Source organism: Balaenoptera musculus, chromosome 3 (assembly GCF_009873245.2).
Source record: "Balaenoptera musculus isolate JJ_BM4_2016_0621 chromosome 3, mBalMus1.pri.v3, whole genome shotgun sequence".
Classification (NCBI taxonomy): domain Eukaryota; kingdom Metazoa; phylum Chordata; class Mammalia; order Artiodactyla; family Balaenopteridae; genus Balaenoptera; species Balaenoptera musculus.
This window is the reverse complement of record NC_045787.1, coordinates 12,222,843-12,240,127: the sequence shown is the minus strand read 5'-3', so window position 1 is coordinate 12,240,127 and position 17,285 is coordinate 12,222,843. Positions and strand designations below refer to the sequence as shown.

At 51.4% G+C, this 17,285-nt stretch overlaps 1 protein-coding gene across 5 annotated transcripts in view; it reads right to left on the bottom strand.

Moving 5' to 3' along the window:
- TRIO (trio Rho guanine nucleotide exchange factor) overlaps positions 1–17,285 on the bottom strand; it is a 380,384-nt gene that overhangs the window by 11,233 nt on the left and 351,866 nt on the right. For 4 of the 5 annotated variants that reach the window (XM_036848900.1, XM_036848901.1, XM_036848899.1 and 1 more), the window contains 12 exons: positions 15,078–15,167; positions 14,384–14,476; positions 13,595–13,645; positions 13,272–13,349; positions 12,091–12,282; positions 10,741–10,918; positions 7,674–8,485; positions 3,490–3,737; positions 1,834–1,972; positions 982–1,009; positions 622–784; positions 228–349 (listed from right to left, as the gene is read on the bottom strand). In XM_036848900.1, coding sequence (XP_036704795.1) covers positions 228–349; positions 622–784; positions 982–1,009; positions 1,834–1,972; positions 3,490–3,737; positions 7,674–8,485; positions 10,741–10,918; positions 12,091–12,282; positions 13,272–13,349; positions 13,595–13,645; positions 14,384–14,476; positions 15,078–15,167 — 2,194 coding nt within the window. Of the gene's footprint in view, positions 1–227; positions 350–621; positions 785–981; positions 1,010–1,833; positions 1,973–3,489; positions 3,738–7,673; positions 8,486–10,740; positions 10,919–12,090; positions 12,283–13,271; positions 13,350–13,594; positions 13,646–14,383; positions 14,477–15,077; positions 15,168–17,285 lie in introns of those variants that run through there. The other variant, XM_036848904.1, reaches the window with a different exon arrangement.

Genomic DNA, 17,285 nt, shown 5'->3' with positions numbered 1-17,285 from the left:
AGACGAGAATGTATTTTGAGCACAGGCTGCCTTGCTCCCACCTGGAGGCTGGACCAGAGGCTCACACGCTCAGTGGCCGTGGGCAGAAGCCCTCACCGTGCGCCTCCCCTGCCTGAGGGCACCCGCCCGGGTGCCCCAGAGGCTGGCCTGCTCCTTGCAGCCCCCGAGTGACTTGTCACGTATCTCAGGCCACATCGAGGGTGTGTGGGGCTCGGGGTGCAGCTTACCTAGAACCCTCAGACTGGCTGAAGACGAGGCTGACCCCATGTCGTTCACCGCGATGCATGTGTAGATGCCGTCGTCCTCGGTGGTCACACCAACGATCTTCAGAGCGGCCTCTCCCAAGTCACTGCCACAGAGGAGGGCACACGGCGTTCAGAAAGGCTCAGCTCTCCCCACCGCCAGCCCCCCGACCTCTCTCCTTCGGGGTCACAGGAAATAAGGAGCTCAAATGCTGATGGGCAATTTCAATCCTAGCTGCACACCCAGGTATGACTCCTTCCCTCACGGGAGACGTCCCAGAGGGCCAGAGGTGACCCAGGTAATCGGCCGCGTCAGTCCCAGTGGAACGAGGTCATGCTCACCGCCTGTGAAACTGACCCCCGAGGGGGCTTCCCTCACCTGTAGGAGATGCTGTAGTGACCATCGCTGTTCAAGGTGTTGTGTTCAGGGCCCTTCCAGGTGACCGAGGCCTTGGGGCGGCCACAGACCCGACATCTAAGAACAACGGTCTCCCCTGTCTCACACGTGACCTCGCTCAAGGGAATGACGAATTCTGGGGGAACTGCGTGAGAAAGGAGTCAGTAACGCTGGTCACCCAGCCCCCCTCTTGTGCCCACCAACCTCCCCCAACAAATGAATGAGATGCTGCCCAGGCCCAGAGCGCCACAGAAAGCCCACGTCCACAGGCTACACTCGAGTGTCCTGACATGCCCCGTAGACCCACCCTCTAAAGTCTACAAGAAAAAGAACAGAACTCACCGTCATAGATGTAGTTGGGATTGAGAAGCTGAAACGGAAAAAGCGCACAGCTATTAACCAGATACATGAGCTACTCTGAGAAATACTGCTTCTATTCTAGGGCTACAGTTGTTGTTGAAAGATGAGAGGAAACACGACTTGGTTTGCCTGCGTATCAATCAAAACTGACCACATTCCGACTGCCTTTGAATGTACCGGAAGGCTTCGTGTCACACAGATGGAGGAGAGATTGTTCTTCCTACGCACAAACGCACAAATGCTGCTCACACTCAGAGAAGTCCCCTTTACTCATCCCATGGGCTGAGTCCAGCAGGTCCCCGAACCGCCCCCTTCTGCAGAATGGCCAGGGCCCTGACTCAGGGGCCTCGAGTTCCCCTCAGGAGGTATTTCCTTTCTCCCCAGGCAAAACCCGCACAGGTTTAAGGAAATCTGATTACAGGAGTAAAGTGGACTGAAGCACCCGCCGAGGGAATCTGCTGCAGCAGTGAACCTGCGTCTCGGTGTCTGGTCACTTCCCCTGTGGTCTGAGCCACAGCTGCTCTGTGCCCCGTCTGCTTCTGAGGTCCTAGTGTCTGCTCCCTCTGGGAATCCAGCAGCCTTCTTTGTAAGCTACACATGTGCCCGCTCAGGGGTTCACCCGTACACCCGGTTCCTCGGAATACGTATGCATACCTGCGCCACACCGCCCACGAGAGCCCCCTACAAAGCCCTGCGGGTCTGCTCACAGGGCAGAGAGAGGCGGGTTGCTGCCAGGCAAGGCTGGGCGCCAGGTCCGCGACGGCTCCTCCTGGGCCGGCACCAGCCCTGCGTGCTCCCCGAGGAGCACAGGTTCCTGGAGACACCCGTGCTCACCTTCACAGATACCTTGTTGCTGAGTCCTTCCCGAGACTTCCGATAACCGTTCTCTAACTTGCCTTCCCGTTTGCCGTCTTTATCTTTTTTCTCAGATTTTTTCCTTAAACGGAGTGCTGTGTGCCAAGATGTTGACTTCCTAGGGGGACCACAACACATTGTCAGTATTACGCCTTCCTGGTGTTCAGCAAACAATTCCTGAAAGCATCAGAGAAAAGCGGACTGTCCAATTTACGTGGCTATAGGGTGACTGAGATTCCTTTAGCAACAGTGATCTCTGCGAAGGAAAACTTTTCTGCGATTCTCAATGACCAGAGATAAAAGCCAAGTTCCTTAAATCAAATTTTAAGGATTAAATATAAAGGTGTCTGTGATGGTTAATTTTACGTATAACTTGACTGGACCTAAATATTTGGTCAAACATCATTCTGGGTGTTTCCGGATGAGATTAACATTTTAACTGGTAGAGTGAAGCAGACTCCCCTCCATAGCGTGGTGGGCCTCATCCAATCAGTTGAAGGCCTGAGTTGAACGAAAAAAAGACCAGCCTCCCTGAGCATGAGGGAATTCTCCAGCAGAATACCTTCAGACTTTACCTGCACCACTGGCTCTCCAGGGCCCCCAGCCTGCTGGCCCACAGTGCAGGTCTGGACTCACCAGTCTCCACAACTGTATGGTTACAATAACCACCCCCTGACCACACATACACCTTATTGGTTCTGTTTCTCTGGAGAACCCTAATACAGGGTCTAAGAATATTTTTGAGGAAACAAAGTATAAAATGGGATTCTTGAACAATGTACTAGAATAAAATATCTCTGTGTATCAAGGAGAAACAGGACAAGGGACCGTCATGGAAGATGGGCTCTTTGTAGCCTGAACCCAAGCCTGGACTCCCCATGGGGTGTAGGCGCTTAGCCCAGAGGTCTGGGGCAGTGCTGGAAGGGTCGCCAGTCTGGGCTGCAAACCAGCCAGGGGTACTGCCATGCTTGGAGAGGAACGTGACCACCGCCTGTGCCTTTGAGTCTGGTCTTTTGTGTTGAAGCCTCTGGAGGCTTAAAAATCACAGTTTTGCGATGTTTCCACGGCCAGAAGCCATCTGGCTGGCGTCTCCTACAGCCAGAGAGATTCAGGGAAGGGCAGAGTTTGAAACCAGCCCCTGAATTCAGTTTTCTTTAAAGTAACGTTTAACGCGGCAAAATTGGTTTCAAGTTACTTGACTAAAGTAACCTAGTGTACACAAGGCACGATGGCAGTGGCATCACACGGATCTTTAGCTGAAGCTTACGGAACGAGGACGTCAATGATGCACCCTCAGCATGCCCGATACGAGTCAGGGGCCCTCGGAAAGTCCTCACCCCTCACCCAAGACCTCTGGGAACTAAAATATCACGATGCTCTGTCTAGCGGCTTAAAAAAAGCTATGTGTGTGCAAATGCAGGTTAGTAAAAGCACCCATCAGAACAGGTCTGAGAGATGGAACCCGCCCCACCTTCACTGTGGGGCTCCACACTGTGTATAGAGATGACCTGCTTCAACAGACCACAGCACTGCTTTCTCTCAACGGGCTTCACCCTCCCAGGGCCTCTGTGCCTCGTCTGTGCTCAGCACCGCCTGCCCCCCCGCCCCGCCACGGCCGCCCCGCCAGGCACTCACTTGAGGGTCCCGTCGGGGTTCTCCATGATGACTGCGCTGGTATGCCCCAGGACGAAGCCCGGAATCCAGCCCTCGGCTGCGGGGCACTGGTCAGTGGCGGCTCGGAACACCAGAAACATGTTCTGTTGATTGCTGGCCAGAATTTGAACGACCTCTCCTTGATAGACGTTTATCTCATCCTCCTTCACTGCCGTGTAATCGTGTGTCACCAACATGGTGGAGATGTTGCTACTGCTGCTACTTTCACTCTGTAGAGGGAAAGATGAACAAAAAGGCAGAGGGGAACTGAAATGGGATCTGATGACACGAAGTCGCTCGTCAGCGTGCGCCACGGCACGACGGCCCAGAGCAGGGCCCACTGGACGGACGCCTCCACACTCTTTAGCTAACTTGGTGCCTCTTTTTCAGTAACTGACCATCAGGATTTCTCTAGAAAGCAATTTAGGAACGATCTAAAAAATATAAATCCCAGCGATGATGACACTTTACTTTGGAAGCTTGATTATTTCAGTCCCATCTTCCTTGCACCATCAGAGGAATGGCTCATTCTCACGTTGATGCCATGCTGGGTTCCATCTATGTCACAGTCATGTCACTGTGACTGTCATGCTGCTGGCATCCCTCACCATTACCACCTTTTTTCCCTTCTAAAGGAAGAATGCGGGACACCTGAAAAGCAGACCAACTACTGTCCTGCTCTCATGGAGAGTTGCTCTGCCTCCTGTATGTATCCCTGGGTGGGTGGTCCTCCTGTGAGCGTGACGATTCAACCGTCCTGAAGGTGCGGCCGTCATGGGGACGGCATAGCATCGCAGAGCAGCTGTGGACACCACCGGCCTCACAACTCAAGTTTCGGGGACAGCCCCTGGTGTGGGAAAGCCTATCTTCCCCTTATCTTGGAGTCCCGGTGGTACCCAATGTCTTCAGGTCACCGTTGTGCCTTTAGTGTCCATCACAGTGACTGACATGTAGCAGGCGCTCAATACGTGTCCAGTAACTCACTCAATGGGGCAAGACTGCAAAAGTTAAACACAGATCATTTCTCAAGACCATCTACTCAGGTTCACAAGCTGAGTGCTGTTAGCTGCTGAGTAGAAGAAACGCAAATGGTGTTTGTCCCAAGCTGTCATTTACCAAGTGACCCCTTTGTTCCAGGGGAGGAGGAGGAAGCTGAGACCTCCAAATTCTGAGCTACATCTTGTTTAATCCCCTCTGTCAACAGCTGGGATGTGGAAGTGGTGTCAGGCGCCCCACTGGCTTGTTCTCAGGGGCTCCCACCGAAGATGCTGTCTGACCGTTCGCGGCTTCCCAGGACTCCGCTGCTTCCCTCCGCTGGTCTCTCGGATGTCTGGGGCAGGTCCTGGGTCGGTGTAGACATGACTGTCAGAAACCTTGCCATACGCCTGACAGCCCTGGGCTACTGAGCTGGTACTGGGACACACCGGAGTAGACGGCTGACCACGGTCAAGGAGCCTGTGTGCTGGGAATTCCAGGGGCCAGGACTCTAGGCCCACAGTGGGTGGTGAAGTTAAATACACCAGAGTGCCAGGTTCTCGGTCCTGTCGCGGCTGAGGAGTCTGGTACGTGTTCCTGTCCCTCATGGATGTCCACGTCGGGCTTTGGCCTGTGCACACCCCTTCATGCAAGTTTATCCTTTTAGCATGACTTACATAGCAACACCCAATAGTGCTGAGACTACAAAGCCACATTTGCTAGAAAATGTAAACAAAACCAACTTCTGTGGCACAGCTCTTTTTTATCATATAGCGTACCACCCTTTGTCTCGTAATGCGAGTACTTTGCCATGATAATAATGCTATTAGTAGTTTCTGAAAACTTCCTATGTCCCAGTCGAAGTATGAGGCATTTAAAAATCGATCTCAATTAATGCCAGTGAGCACGACCACCACTCCCTTACAGAGTGGAGGTTAGGAATTTACACAGGTCACCCGGCCTCTGAGAGATAGGCAGGGCTGTCCTTCTATTGCTGCCTGGGTGGGCGGATGCAGGGAGGTTCTGCATCCACGTTTGGGGGCTGGCGCAGTCACTGCCTGGGTTGATCCACATCCACTCCACTCTTGCTCTCAGCAGAACTTTCCAGAAGGTGTGTGTTGAGGGAGGAAGAAGGACCTGGGCCGTGGGTTAGGCACAGCTGCTGGGCTGTGACCGCAGACAGCTTCACGGAAGCGGACAAGGAGGGAGGCGGCCGCAGCTGACCGCCAGGGGGATAAGATAGTCTGAATGGGTGGGAGCAGGCAGGGCGGTAGTTCTTCTTAACGGAAAAATGTAAGAGTCCCCGAGGACACTTTCATGCCCATTCTAAGCCTCTCGTGGTCCTCCCAGGCCTCCAGGGCATTTCTGTAAGGCACTTGGACTCACTGGCAGTTTCCCTTTCCAGGTTACCAACCACGTAAGAAACAGTGAGAGGCAGAAATAAGAGGCACCTTTTGCGACCTAAAACCTGCCAGGAGGTGTGCCGCCTGCGACGGTGCTGGCTTCAGAGTAAGCACCCCGGGGGGAGCCAGGCAGGGCCGGGAACCGAGCACGCTCACGGGGGGGGGCGCAGAGACCGGCACGGGCTCCCACGCTGGGGCGGGTGAGGGTTCCCTCGGAAGCACAGGCTCCAAGAACTCCTCAGGCGCTTAGGGGAAAGCGTCCAGGTTAGGGTGGCCTGAAGAGCTGCTCCCTCGGCCGGTTTCGGAGGGGGTCTCGGCTGCGAGGCCGCGCCTGCACCCTGAACCCTCAGCTAGGTGCTGGCAGGTGCAGCACCACTGGGCCTCCGCGTCTCTTCCTCTGGCTGACACCGTGCTGACGCCCTCCTGCACACCCAGCATTTCAGAGCTGACTGGAGGTGGAGGGCCAGGCTCTTCTGCAGGACACGGGCAGGCGCCACGACCGGGACGCTGGTGACGGCCACCGCCGAGGAGGCCCGCCCTGACCGCTTATTTCTGAGAATGAGACTACAGGGTACATGCACCAAGACCCGTTTTTCAATTTCTTCCTCAATTAAGTATAAAGACCGAGGTTAACAAAATACGTAACAAAAAACAGGAGGAACGAATAAGGCCATGTCCACCCAAACAAGGCATTAACGGAAGTCCAGAGGAAAGAGAGAGACGTGCAAAAGCTGGACTGCTTTCCTTCTTTCTTTTTTTATAAAGAGAGACACAGACCCTTTTAGGGAAATGTATTTAAAAATTTATAAAGCGATCAAACACACACGCATTAGAACAGTTCTATTCCCTCACGCATGCCTTTAGGAAGGTGTTGCAGCTCAGACCACCTGCCGTGTGGGAAGCAGTCGGGTAGGACAGGGAGGAAGCCAGAGGACGGGGGCAAAGACCCCCAGTAACCCTTCTGCTGAGAACGCGGATAGTGACCGGCGACGCCCCGCGGCGCCCGCAGCCCGCACTGCGCCCCCTGCCGGACAGAGCGCGGGCGCTCGGAATCCAGCCTGCCTGCGCCTCCGCTTCCAGCCGCCGGCCAGAGCCCAACATCCAGGGGCCCTAAAGCAGTCTCTCTCTCTTCCACAGTGAAACTTTTTCTTTCTTTCTTTTTTTTGGGGGGCGGGGGGAAATATTTCCACTGGAGAGATTCCTTCCCCCCACTGTGTCAGCTTAGCTTTCTTTGAGTTGCCGTTGGAAATTTCTTGAGGGATTTTGTTTTTCTTTTTTCAGCAGATGAGCCAAAAACGCTGCAAAGATTAATTTAAGGCATAAAAGGGCACAACCAAGCGACGAGAAGAAAGCTTAGAGTGTACAGGTTTCAGTTGACGCAGGAGGTAGACAGCAGGGGCACGGACGCCCCTAAAAGAAGTGTGCGAGGAAGGCAGGGGCGAGAGAGAGGAAGTTCCCAGATACGCTGCTGCTCGGAAAACGTGAGAGGCTTAGAGACGCTGCATTCGGAAGGTTAATGATGTGCTTTCCCGTATTAAGGAGACACAAACAAAGCAAGGAGCGAGTTAGTAGAGATGAGAGCGCGCCGTCCGCCGGCGGGAGCAGGAGGTTAGAAGGCGTCCCCGCGTGTCCGCGCGGCCAGGGCACAGGGCGGACGGAGCTGGTGACCGCGGCGCAGCGGCCGGGAGCCCGGAGTTAGTACGAGGACGGCCAGGCGGGAGGTTTAGCAGGAGAGCCGCGGGACAGAGGCAGCGGGGCGGGCGGGCGGAGGCGGCCGGGCGCGCTTACCCCGTTGCTCTGGGTGGACTGCACGGACTGCTCGCTGGCCGAGGAGCACGTGCTCATGCGGTCCGTGTCCTTGCTGGGGGCCGCGTGGCGCTGCGCCTGCCGCTGCAGGGAGTCACTGTCCCCCGGGAAGGTGAAGGAGCCGGGCCGGCTGGCGGGGGAGGCGGGCATGGAGCTCCAGAAGGAGCCCCCCTTCTGCAGGGGGCTGCTGGGGGGCAAGGGCTCCTTGCCGAACGGAGAGGGGAACGCAGCGGAGAGAGGAGAGTTCAGAGGCGAGATGGCCCCGGGCCTGGGCTTGCCCGGCGGCAGGGAGCCAGGGCCGCTCCGCGCCTCCTTGGCGGGTCCGTCCTGATGCGCGCCCGTGGCGTTCCCGGCCGCCTTCCGGGGGCTCTCCAGCACCTTCATCTTGGGGATCGGCTCCGCTTCTCGCTCGGGACCTTCGGGCTCTCCGCTGGGGGGCGCCCTGGCGGGCTGGCCGGCCTCCGGGGCGGGGTTGCTGCCGGGAGGAGGCAGTGACGGGCCGGGAGCGGACATACCTGACATCTTGTCTGCCTCTGCCTGGTTCGAGGCTGCAGAGGAGACCAGCACGGGGGAGTGGTGTCTGACAGGCTGGGGGATCCGGGAGGGCCTGCTTCTGCTCGCGCTGGGGAGGCCGCCGCAGCTGCCGGGACCGCCGCTGTGGTTGCTGCCTGCGCCGCCGCCGCCGCCGCCACTGCCGCCGCCGCCGCTGCTGGGGGCCCCGCCGCCGCCCCCGCCGCCGCCGCCGCCGCCGCCCCCGCTGTGGTTCCTCTGATACTCGATGGGTGATGTCAAGGCTGCAAGACACAGAAGAGACTCAGTCAGGGCACCGAGAAAAGGACGGTCACAGGGGCGGAGGGAAAAGGGGGCACGATGAACGGAAAGGGAGCGCTGGCTTAATGGCCCAGGGTCAAGTCACAGGGTGGCCAGCAACTTCCTGTCACCGTCATCCAGAAACCCCCACCCACCCTCCAGGCAGCAAGCAGGCTGACACCACCCATCAGGGAAGGCAAAAGAAAAGCTCTTAAATTTAACTACTCTCCTGTTCATGAAGGAGCTAAACTGGCCCGGTCAAGGCGTGTGCGAGGGGGGAGGGAGCAGGCGTACAGGGTGACGGAGGAGGTGCGCTGCCGCGGGGAGAAGTTTACTGCCCAGGAGCAGCCAGCACAGCCTAAGCATCTCCGCCAAGTGAAGAGGAGTGGAATCGGCCTGGAGCATCCCAGGCAGATGGCCAGGGTCGACCGTGAGGCCCAGGGCTGCCAGGGGGGATTCAGCCGGGACTCCACCGGTCCCAGCTGGCCCCCGCGCTGGGAAAGCTCAGTCCAGCTGCCGCAAAGGTCTTCGTTAAACCAGGGAGCAGTCAGGCAAAGAAGAACCTGGCTGGGGGTTACCCCACGCGGAGGTGGTGTTAGAGACCACCCCGGGAAGGGAAGGAGCTCCACAAACCCTTGTGGGTCGTGAAGCTGTCCCATCTCCGGGCTTTAGTGATTCAGTTACGGCAACATCTGCAGGAAAATGCAGGAAACACGCCAGATAAGATACATGGAAACACCAACACAAATTCTTAAAGAGCTAAAACCTTTGAGACGTACGACAATCAGATGTAGCCCCTTCCTGCCTGGGAGGCATCAGGCAGACGTGAAGGAGCATTCTGGAGCCAAACGACACTTGACAAGCTCCCTGTTGGCTGTGGCCCCCCCTCACAGGGCGAACGGGAGAGCAAAGTGGGGCAGCAGGCCCGGAGCCCACTCCATTCCCGCCCTCCTTCAACCCTCGGGAAGAGTATCATCATCGGGCTCTAGGCTGAGGGAGCGCCCAGGAAACGTGAACAGCACAGCCCACTCACGCCTGCAATTCGGGAGGCGGTTCATTTTATTTTAAAGAAGATGGTGAAAGTTTAGAGATTTCCCAGTAGTTACCTGCTATGGACTGGCATTCAGTGCAGCCCTTAAGAACGACACATTTAAAGAGACCTGCATTCGCTCACAGTCACGGGAGCAAAACTGTTTTCTCCACGCACAGGAACCGTCCCCCCAGCCGGCCAGCCCCGGCCATCCAGTTCCAACTGCACATGGAAGAAATGCTCAGTCTACAGTCTGGGCGGGAGCCTGGAGTTAACACTCGGGCAGCTGATTACCCCTTGGCCAAAAATGCCACGTGACCTTGACTTTTCACTGAGTGCCTGTGTTCCTGGCTCCTGAATGTCACTCGAGGTATGGGGGTGGTTTTATGTGACAGAGAGATTACAGCGTCCTACTGGACCGGGGGTGTAGACACAGAACAGGGACATGGAGAAAAGGACAAAGACATGACAATTAAAACCAGAGTCCAAGTCAGTGGCCACCAAGAGAAGCCAGCAGTTTCAGGTCGGGAATATAAAGAGTCGAACTGTCTGCAACGTTAAGGTCAGTGCGGTCACTCTCCCTGTGGAGAAGACCTTTCCCCGAGGTGGCTGGCACCTTACTACTGTCCTGTGTTATACTGTATTATTACTGTATTGCTCCTCTAAAATCACTCATGTCATGGAAGTGGGAAGGAAGAAAGATGTCTTGTTTTTATAACGAGGAGGGTGGTGTAGATGTACAATGTGGTCAAACACAAATTTTAAAGTTGCACGCAAGAATGTCTCCAACATCTTTGGCCAATTACATCTGCTGCCTTAATTTTTCTCATGCATTTCTTTCCCAGGACAGGGCTCTGGGCGCATGTGATACGAGAGCCTGTGGGACAGGGTGAATAGTACAGTGGTGAGGGGCACGTGGCTGCTCTGAATCTCGACTTTGCCACCAGCAACTCGTGGGACTTGGAGTGAATTACGAATCCACTTTGTGCCTCAGCTTCGCCGTCTATAAAATGGGAATAATATCACTTTGGGTCGTTGTGAAGATGAAATGAAGCAATATATATGGACAGTGCTTAGAACAGAGCCTGGTCCACAGTAAGTGCTCAGTAAGTCCTGTCATTCCTAGTCGTGTGTAATAGGGGGGAGACGAGAAATAGGAATGTGTACATTAGGGAAGGAAAACACGTGCCCAGTAACAACACACATTACCATTTAAAAAATTGCGCTGGTTTTCTAAAATTTGGTTGATTTCATGGACCCATGCTTGCCGAACACTTGGACTGGATGAATGCAAGACGAAGGTCTCCACCACGTCACCCGTCCTTGATGTCAGAGCAAATTTACAGGGATCATTTTCCACGTTTTCCTCCAGGCAAAGGCAACTCACCTTAAAAAAAATTAAAGCATTAGTCACAATGGTCAAAAGGTAGAAGCAACCCGAGTGCCCATCAACAGGTGAATGGATAATCAAAACGTGGTCTGTACATACAAAGGATTATTATTCAGCCTTAAAAAGGAAAGACACTCTGTCACAGGCTACAACACGGGTGGGCCTGGAGGACATTATGCCACGTGAAGTGGGCGCTGCTATGATTCCACTTAGATGAGGCACCCGGGGTAGTCAGATTCCTCGAGACGGTAAGCAGAAGGGTGGCTGCAGGGCTGGGGGGACGGAATGGGGAGCTAGTGTTTAATGAGGGTGAGTTTTACTTTTACAAGATGGAAAGAGTCCTGGAGATGGATGGTGGTGATGGCTGCACGACAGTGACAACGTACTTAATGCCAGTGGGCTGTGCACTGAAAAAGGGTTAAGATGGCAAACTTTATGTTACGAGGTACCACAATAAAAAAACTAAACCACATTTATTTCCACTGCTCAAATGCGAAGTGAAGTTCATCCTAGGTCAGAACTGAAACCACCACTTTTTGGTTGAGCTGCCATTTTTACTGCCTCAGAAATCATTGTCTTGCCTTTTTATGACTCCTTTAACTCAGGTACATGGGGATGACCAGGGGTTTAACTAGTAGCCTAAACAGTTAACTAGAAAGGTTAACCTGCTGGGACCTCAGGCCTCCTCTGTCTCACCCTTGGTTTGTCCCCTTTACAAGACTCAGGGCCATTTGCAGTCATTTTATTTGTCTTTTTCTTCTATCAGAGAGCAAGCCAACCTACCTTGTCCATCCCTACAGCCCCTGCCCAGCTCTGAGGGCAGAGTAGGTCCTTGTTGAATGGAGAAGAGAAAAAGACCCTGGGTAAGCTATCCTCTGAGCTTAAATAATTTTACATGGTCCTAGAGAAGATGGAACACAAAAACTAACCAAGATGAGGCCTTCTCATTGTGGTAAAAATGAATGCTGCAGCCACATGTGTAAGACATCAGCCACTGGGGAATACAGACAGTAGACAGACGGAGTGAATTTAAAGGTTCTGAAACGTATTAGAAAATTCTCTAAATATTTAATAAACTAAAGATCAGGACATGTCATAAGAAAGAAACAGTTTATCAGCATGATGGGTACCTGCGTTAACACATGAGAAAACAGGCAAACACAAGTTACCTTGATACTGTTCTTGAACAGGAATCCTGGCACGGAGAAGCCCTTTTTTTTATCGAGCGGCTCACTGAAAATGACGATCTGCTCAAAGAGGAACACCCGCCTCTCTTTGCATCGAGGCAGAAGCCCCGTGTCTTGGTCCGTGACCAAGAACGTGTCCTGCAAGAGCAGCTTGCCCTGGGCAACAATTTTACCCTAGAACACGGAGAAGGGGGCAAAGAAATAGGAGAAGAAAACATTGCATTTGAAGTTAAGACACAGGAAGTTCTGTTTTTTGTTTTTTAGCTTTCCTCCCACAGAATGCTACATTTTAAATATATTTTTCTTGTATTAATTTACACAGCATAAACATTTCTTTCACTAAAATGAGGTCTTAGCTCCAAACAGAAAAATCATCTAAATAAAATTCTTGCCAACCTCTGTGTAAATCACTGGCCTCAGTTACAGTCAAAGACTGAAAGTGGATCTAAGGATCTAGTTCACAGTGGAAGAATGCTTCTCAAGGTGCGGTTCGCGGCCCGGTGGCACCAGCACCCCTGGCGGGATCCGCTCACAAAAGCACAGGAGCCTGGGTTTTCAGAAGCTCTCCAGGAGAGCCTGTGTGCGCTTTTTGGAGAACCACAGCACCAGCACGTTAAACCCAAATCTCTAGCAAAACAGTAGGCAAGAAAAGTAAAACCTTCCCGTTTTCTTACTTAATAGTCAAATTGAAAAAAAAAAAAAGGTTTCTGGTTCTGAATATCTTTAGGATACTAATAGGTAATATGTAATCTGAGTAGACTGTCAACTCAGAGAAAAGTCTGTAGACTAACGATGAGCACAGTGACCCTGGGGTCAAACTCCCAGGGCTGACAGACGACAGAAGGACGGGCCCCCTGCTTTCCACTACGCCTCATGCCAGGGAAGGAAACTCCGCTCCTGCAGCAGCAGAGGGCCCAAGAGACATAGTCCTGCCTGTTCCTGCCACGAGGCGCTGGGCTTTGAGCAGAGGAAGGTCCCCCCCAAAGCAAATCAAATGCACCAAAAGAAGTTGAAAGAAAATATCAATCAGGTTGAAGGACGGTGAGAGAAGCCAGAAAACCAAGCAAAAAGGATCAGCTTTCTCCAGGTGGAGACAAAGAATCCGAGACCAAAGAAAGTGATGGCAGCCAGAGGCCGAGTTTAAAGAAGAACAGCCGCATTACGTCAAATCCTTGCAGCCGCCCGACGTTCATCATGTCGTTGCAGCGCTTGGGGACGATGCACATGACCTCCACGGCTCTCTGCGGGGCGGGGCGGGGGGAAAGCAGAGTGAGCGTTCAGTTCCAGAGGGCAAGGCTGGAGCGCTAACCCTCAAATGCCTCTCCTCGATCAGTTCCTCCCCGTCCCCGCCCGCTGGCGTGCAGAGGGCACATCCGGGGCTGGGTAGACCCGCCGTCACCCACTGCCCCCACCCCTCCCAGGGACAGGCTGCTTCGGGGAAGCGCGGGGATTGAGAGAGGAGCCCAGGGCCCGGGGGTGTAAGTACCTCTAGCTCCGACGTATCCAGGCTGGCTTTTTTGGAATACTTGAGGAAGTCCTGCATGGGAAATGGAGAGAAGGGCATGACAAGGGTGATGGTCGCACGGCAGTAACCTTTTTGATCACGTGAGACGCCAGGTGCTGGGCTAATCCTCGTTTCTCCCTCCCAGTAACACAAAGAAAAGGTATCCTTTTGTGGATTTCAAGGCACAGTAGAGCAAAGTGAGACCAGATCTATCTAAGTGGGTCATGGTTCCTGTTTCACTCCAAGACAAGCGCTCATCTCTCTTTACATCCAGGTTCTAAGTTTTATACATGAAGGAATCTCAGCACCTTTAACAGTCACTTTTATTGTGGAAAATGGTGTGACTTTGCCTTCAGTGGTGCTTAGGAATTTGAATCAATCAAGGGCTACTGCTGAGCCCACAGAGAGGAATAGGCAGGGATTAAATATTTAATTTGATCTGGAGCCCCAAGAAGATTAGAACATATGTAAGGTGGAGAGAGCCCAAGAAAGCTCATTAGTATTCAAGATCTGTGGTGGGGAAAAAGCTCACTTTCACGGACCTTTTGGTTCAGAACCTGATGTAAATGAAAAACTGAGAAAATAGTATAAGGTGTCTTATTAAATTTTTAAAAATTTACTCAAATATTTCAAACCATAAATGACAAGACTGCTTCGTATTTTTTATAGAAAAGATTCCCGTCACCTGCCAAACCCTTCCATCCCCTCACGAGTCTTGTCCTCCCGCCAAATGGGCTCCTGCCCCCAGCACGGGCACCGGCAAAGCCTCACCTTCAGCAGCAGCTGGTACTTCATGATTCTCTGCACTGGTTTGATCAGCAAATCTGTGAGCTGCAGCCTGTGGCCAAGGCGCTGCTTTAAGTCCTGTGGTTTCAAAGTAGAAAGAAGGATCTTAAGTTTTGTCTTTTAAGGTCCCTGTAACTGTCAGAAATGCTAACTAACTACACTGCAGTAGAAGTAACTACTTCTAGAAAAGAGTAAAAAAGAGAAAAGATGCCACGCTGCACACAACCAACAAGTGCTGTGCCTTCGCTCAGAATGTCCAAGTTTGACACTGGAACCTTTCTGAGCTGTTTTTCAAAACAGTCTTTTATGCTTGCCTAAAATGGCCTTCTCTCAATTGCTTTCTTTTATTCATACAAACAAATATTTTATTTCTAGGCTAAAAGTCTAGATCATGAATTATTCTGAATTTGAAATGAGGCTTAAGTTTGAAATTGATTTTTAAAACCCCTTATTTTAACCATGACTCCAGTCCTCTGAATACTAAGGGATATGATCACAGCTTGAATTTACACTCATTTCTCTGATTTATAGGAAAGAAATACAGGCTCAGAACTCATACAACTGAGGCTAAATTTCCTGAGGATTGCTTAATGTCCTGGGAAACAAATGATATTTCAATTTTTTGAAATCAACTGTAACAAAGGATTCAGAAATACTTTGTTTGTAACTTAGGTCTTACCTCAAAAAAGGTATCGATGTATTCTGAGACAATGTGCTCAGACTTTGGTTTATTTTGACAATAAACTATGTACATGTGCAACCTTCTCTCCTAGGAATGAAAGGCAAACAGATGGGTTAGAATACAGGCGCACATGCACGTGTCAGCTCATTCATAAAGTAACGTTTCTTAAAACCCCATACTTCACCCGGCAAATACGAGAGGCAGTGAAAGGACACAGTTCTTAATATTAAGTGAAGAATCATTCTCCCCCCTTCAAACCCTGCCAGTGGTCCCAGGAAGCCTGGCTCTTTTCAGGAGGTTAGAAAAACCTCTTTAGTCTCAAATACTGAAGGCAGCGAGCCATCCCTTAATGCCCTGATCCTCAAAGTGTGGTGTGCACACCCCTGGGGTCCCTGAGGCCTTTCGGGCACCCATTAGATCAAAACTATTTTCCAAACAATACTAAGCTGTCATCTTCCCTTTCCACTGTGCTACCATTTGCAGTGATGTGCAAAACCAGTGGTGGGAGAAACTGCTGGCATCTTAGCAAATATCTTTCACTGCTACACATGCCAGTTTCACCTAAGGATGTCCTTGATGAAGTGGTAAAAATTCGTTGTATTAAAACTCAGCCATGGGGACTTCTCTGGTGGCACAGTGGTTAAGAATCTGCCTGCCAATGCAGAGGACACGGGTTCGAGCCCTGGTCTGGGAAGATCCCACATGCCGCGGAGCAACTAAGCCCGTGCGCCACAACTACTGAGCCTGCGCTCTAGAGCCCGTGAGCCACAGCTACTGAGCCCACGTGCCACAACTACTGAAGCCTGAGCGCCTACAGCCTGTGCTCCGCAACAAGAGAAGCCACCGCAATGAGAAGCCCACGCACCACAACGAAGAGTAGCACCGCTCGCCGCAACTAGAGAAAGCCCGCGCGCAGCAACGAAGACCCAACACAGCCATACATACATACACACATATGTACACGTACATACACACATACATAAATAAATAAATACCAAAAAAAAAACCCATCTCAGCCATGGACTATACATCTTTTTAACGTTCCTGTGACAAAATGGAGATCCTCGTGACACTTGTGCCATGTGCTACAGTAGTCAAGGCAAAGCCCTCGTATGGCTGAGCCATGAGCTGAACCGACTCGACTGCTTGTTTTCATGGACCATTTTTACTTGAAAGAATGATGGACACACACTGTAATTATTTACACGTGGGTATCTGGTAGACACTTCCCTGAATATGAATAAAATAAGCCTGTGGTTTCAAGGCAAACAAGCTGCAATGTCTATTAATAATGAAAACTTGAGCTTTCAAGCAAAAAATTATACTTTTGGAAAACACGGATCTGCTACCTGGAACTTGACAATACTTAAAGACTTTTCTGAAGAGATGGGTGGTGATATGAACAAATCTGATTTTTTGATACTGTTTATTGAAATGTTTCAACATCTGGAAGATCTGTCTGAATCAGTGAACCAGAATTTACAATGCAGGATGTCACAAGCTGGTGCAGGGGTAAAAGAGCCTTTAAGTGTGAGACAGTTCAATGGCTTTTAGTGCAACAGCAAGAGAGAAGTTCACCAATGGGTTTTCAGATTCCATGTTGCGGCTAACCTTTAAGAAATTCTCACTTGTTGAGTTTTGATGTAGTATCTAAGGAAATTATCTATAATCATCAGAAAAGGCTATTAAAACACTCATCCCTTTCCATCCAAATGTCTGTGTGAGGATGGATTTTTTTCATAAATTTTAACTAAAAAACATACTACAATAGGTTCAATACAGAAACTGATATAAAAATGCATCTGTCTTCTATTAAGCCAGACATTAAGGAGATCTGCAAAAATACAAAAATCCTGGTCACTAATTTTTTGAAAATATAGTATTTTTTCCTAGAAAACCCCCCAAACCTTTATTGTTAACATGCTTTAGATACACACAAAAATTTGATTACTATATTAAACCCACTGCACGTCTCGACACATCACCACCTGCACCAGGCACTTGTTTGCCTACAGACATTCCCAAATGTTCCTCCTTCTGGTCTGGCTCTGGTCCCCTTCTGACCATCCTGTACTGTTTGTGAGCTGAACAGCCAACTGGGGCCAGGTGACTGTGAAAGCTGATCATTCACATGTAGAATAGCAACGGGGGATTTTGAGTCCAACTCACTGACATTGTACCATTTGATCTTATTCTTAATATAAG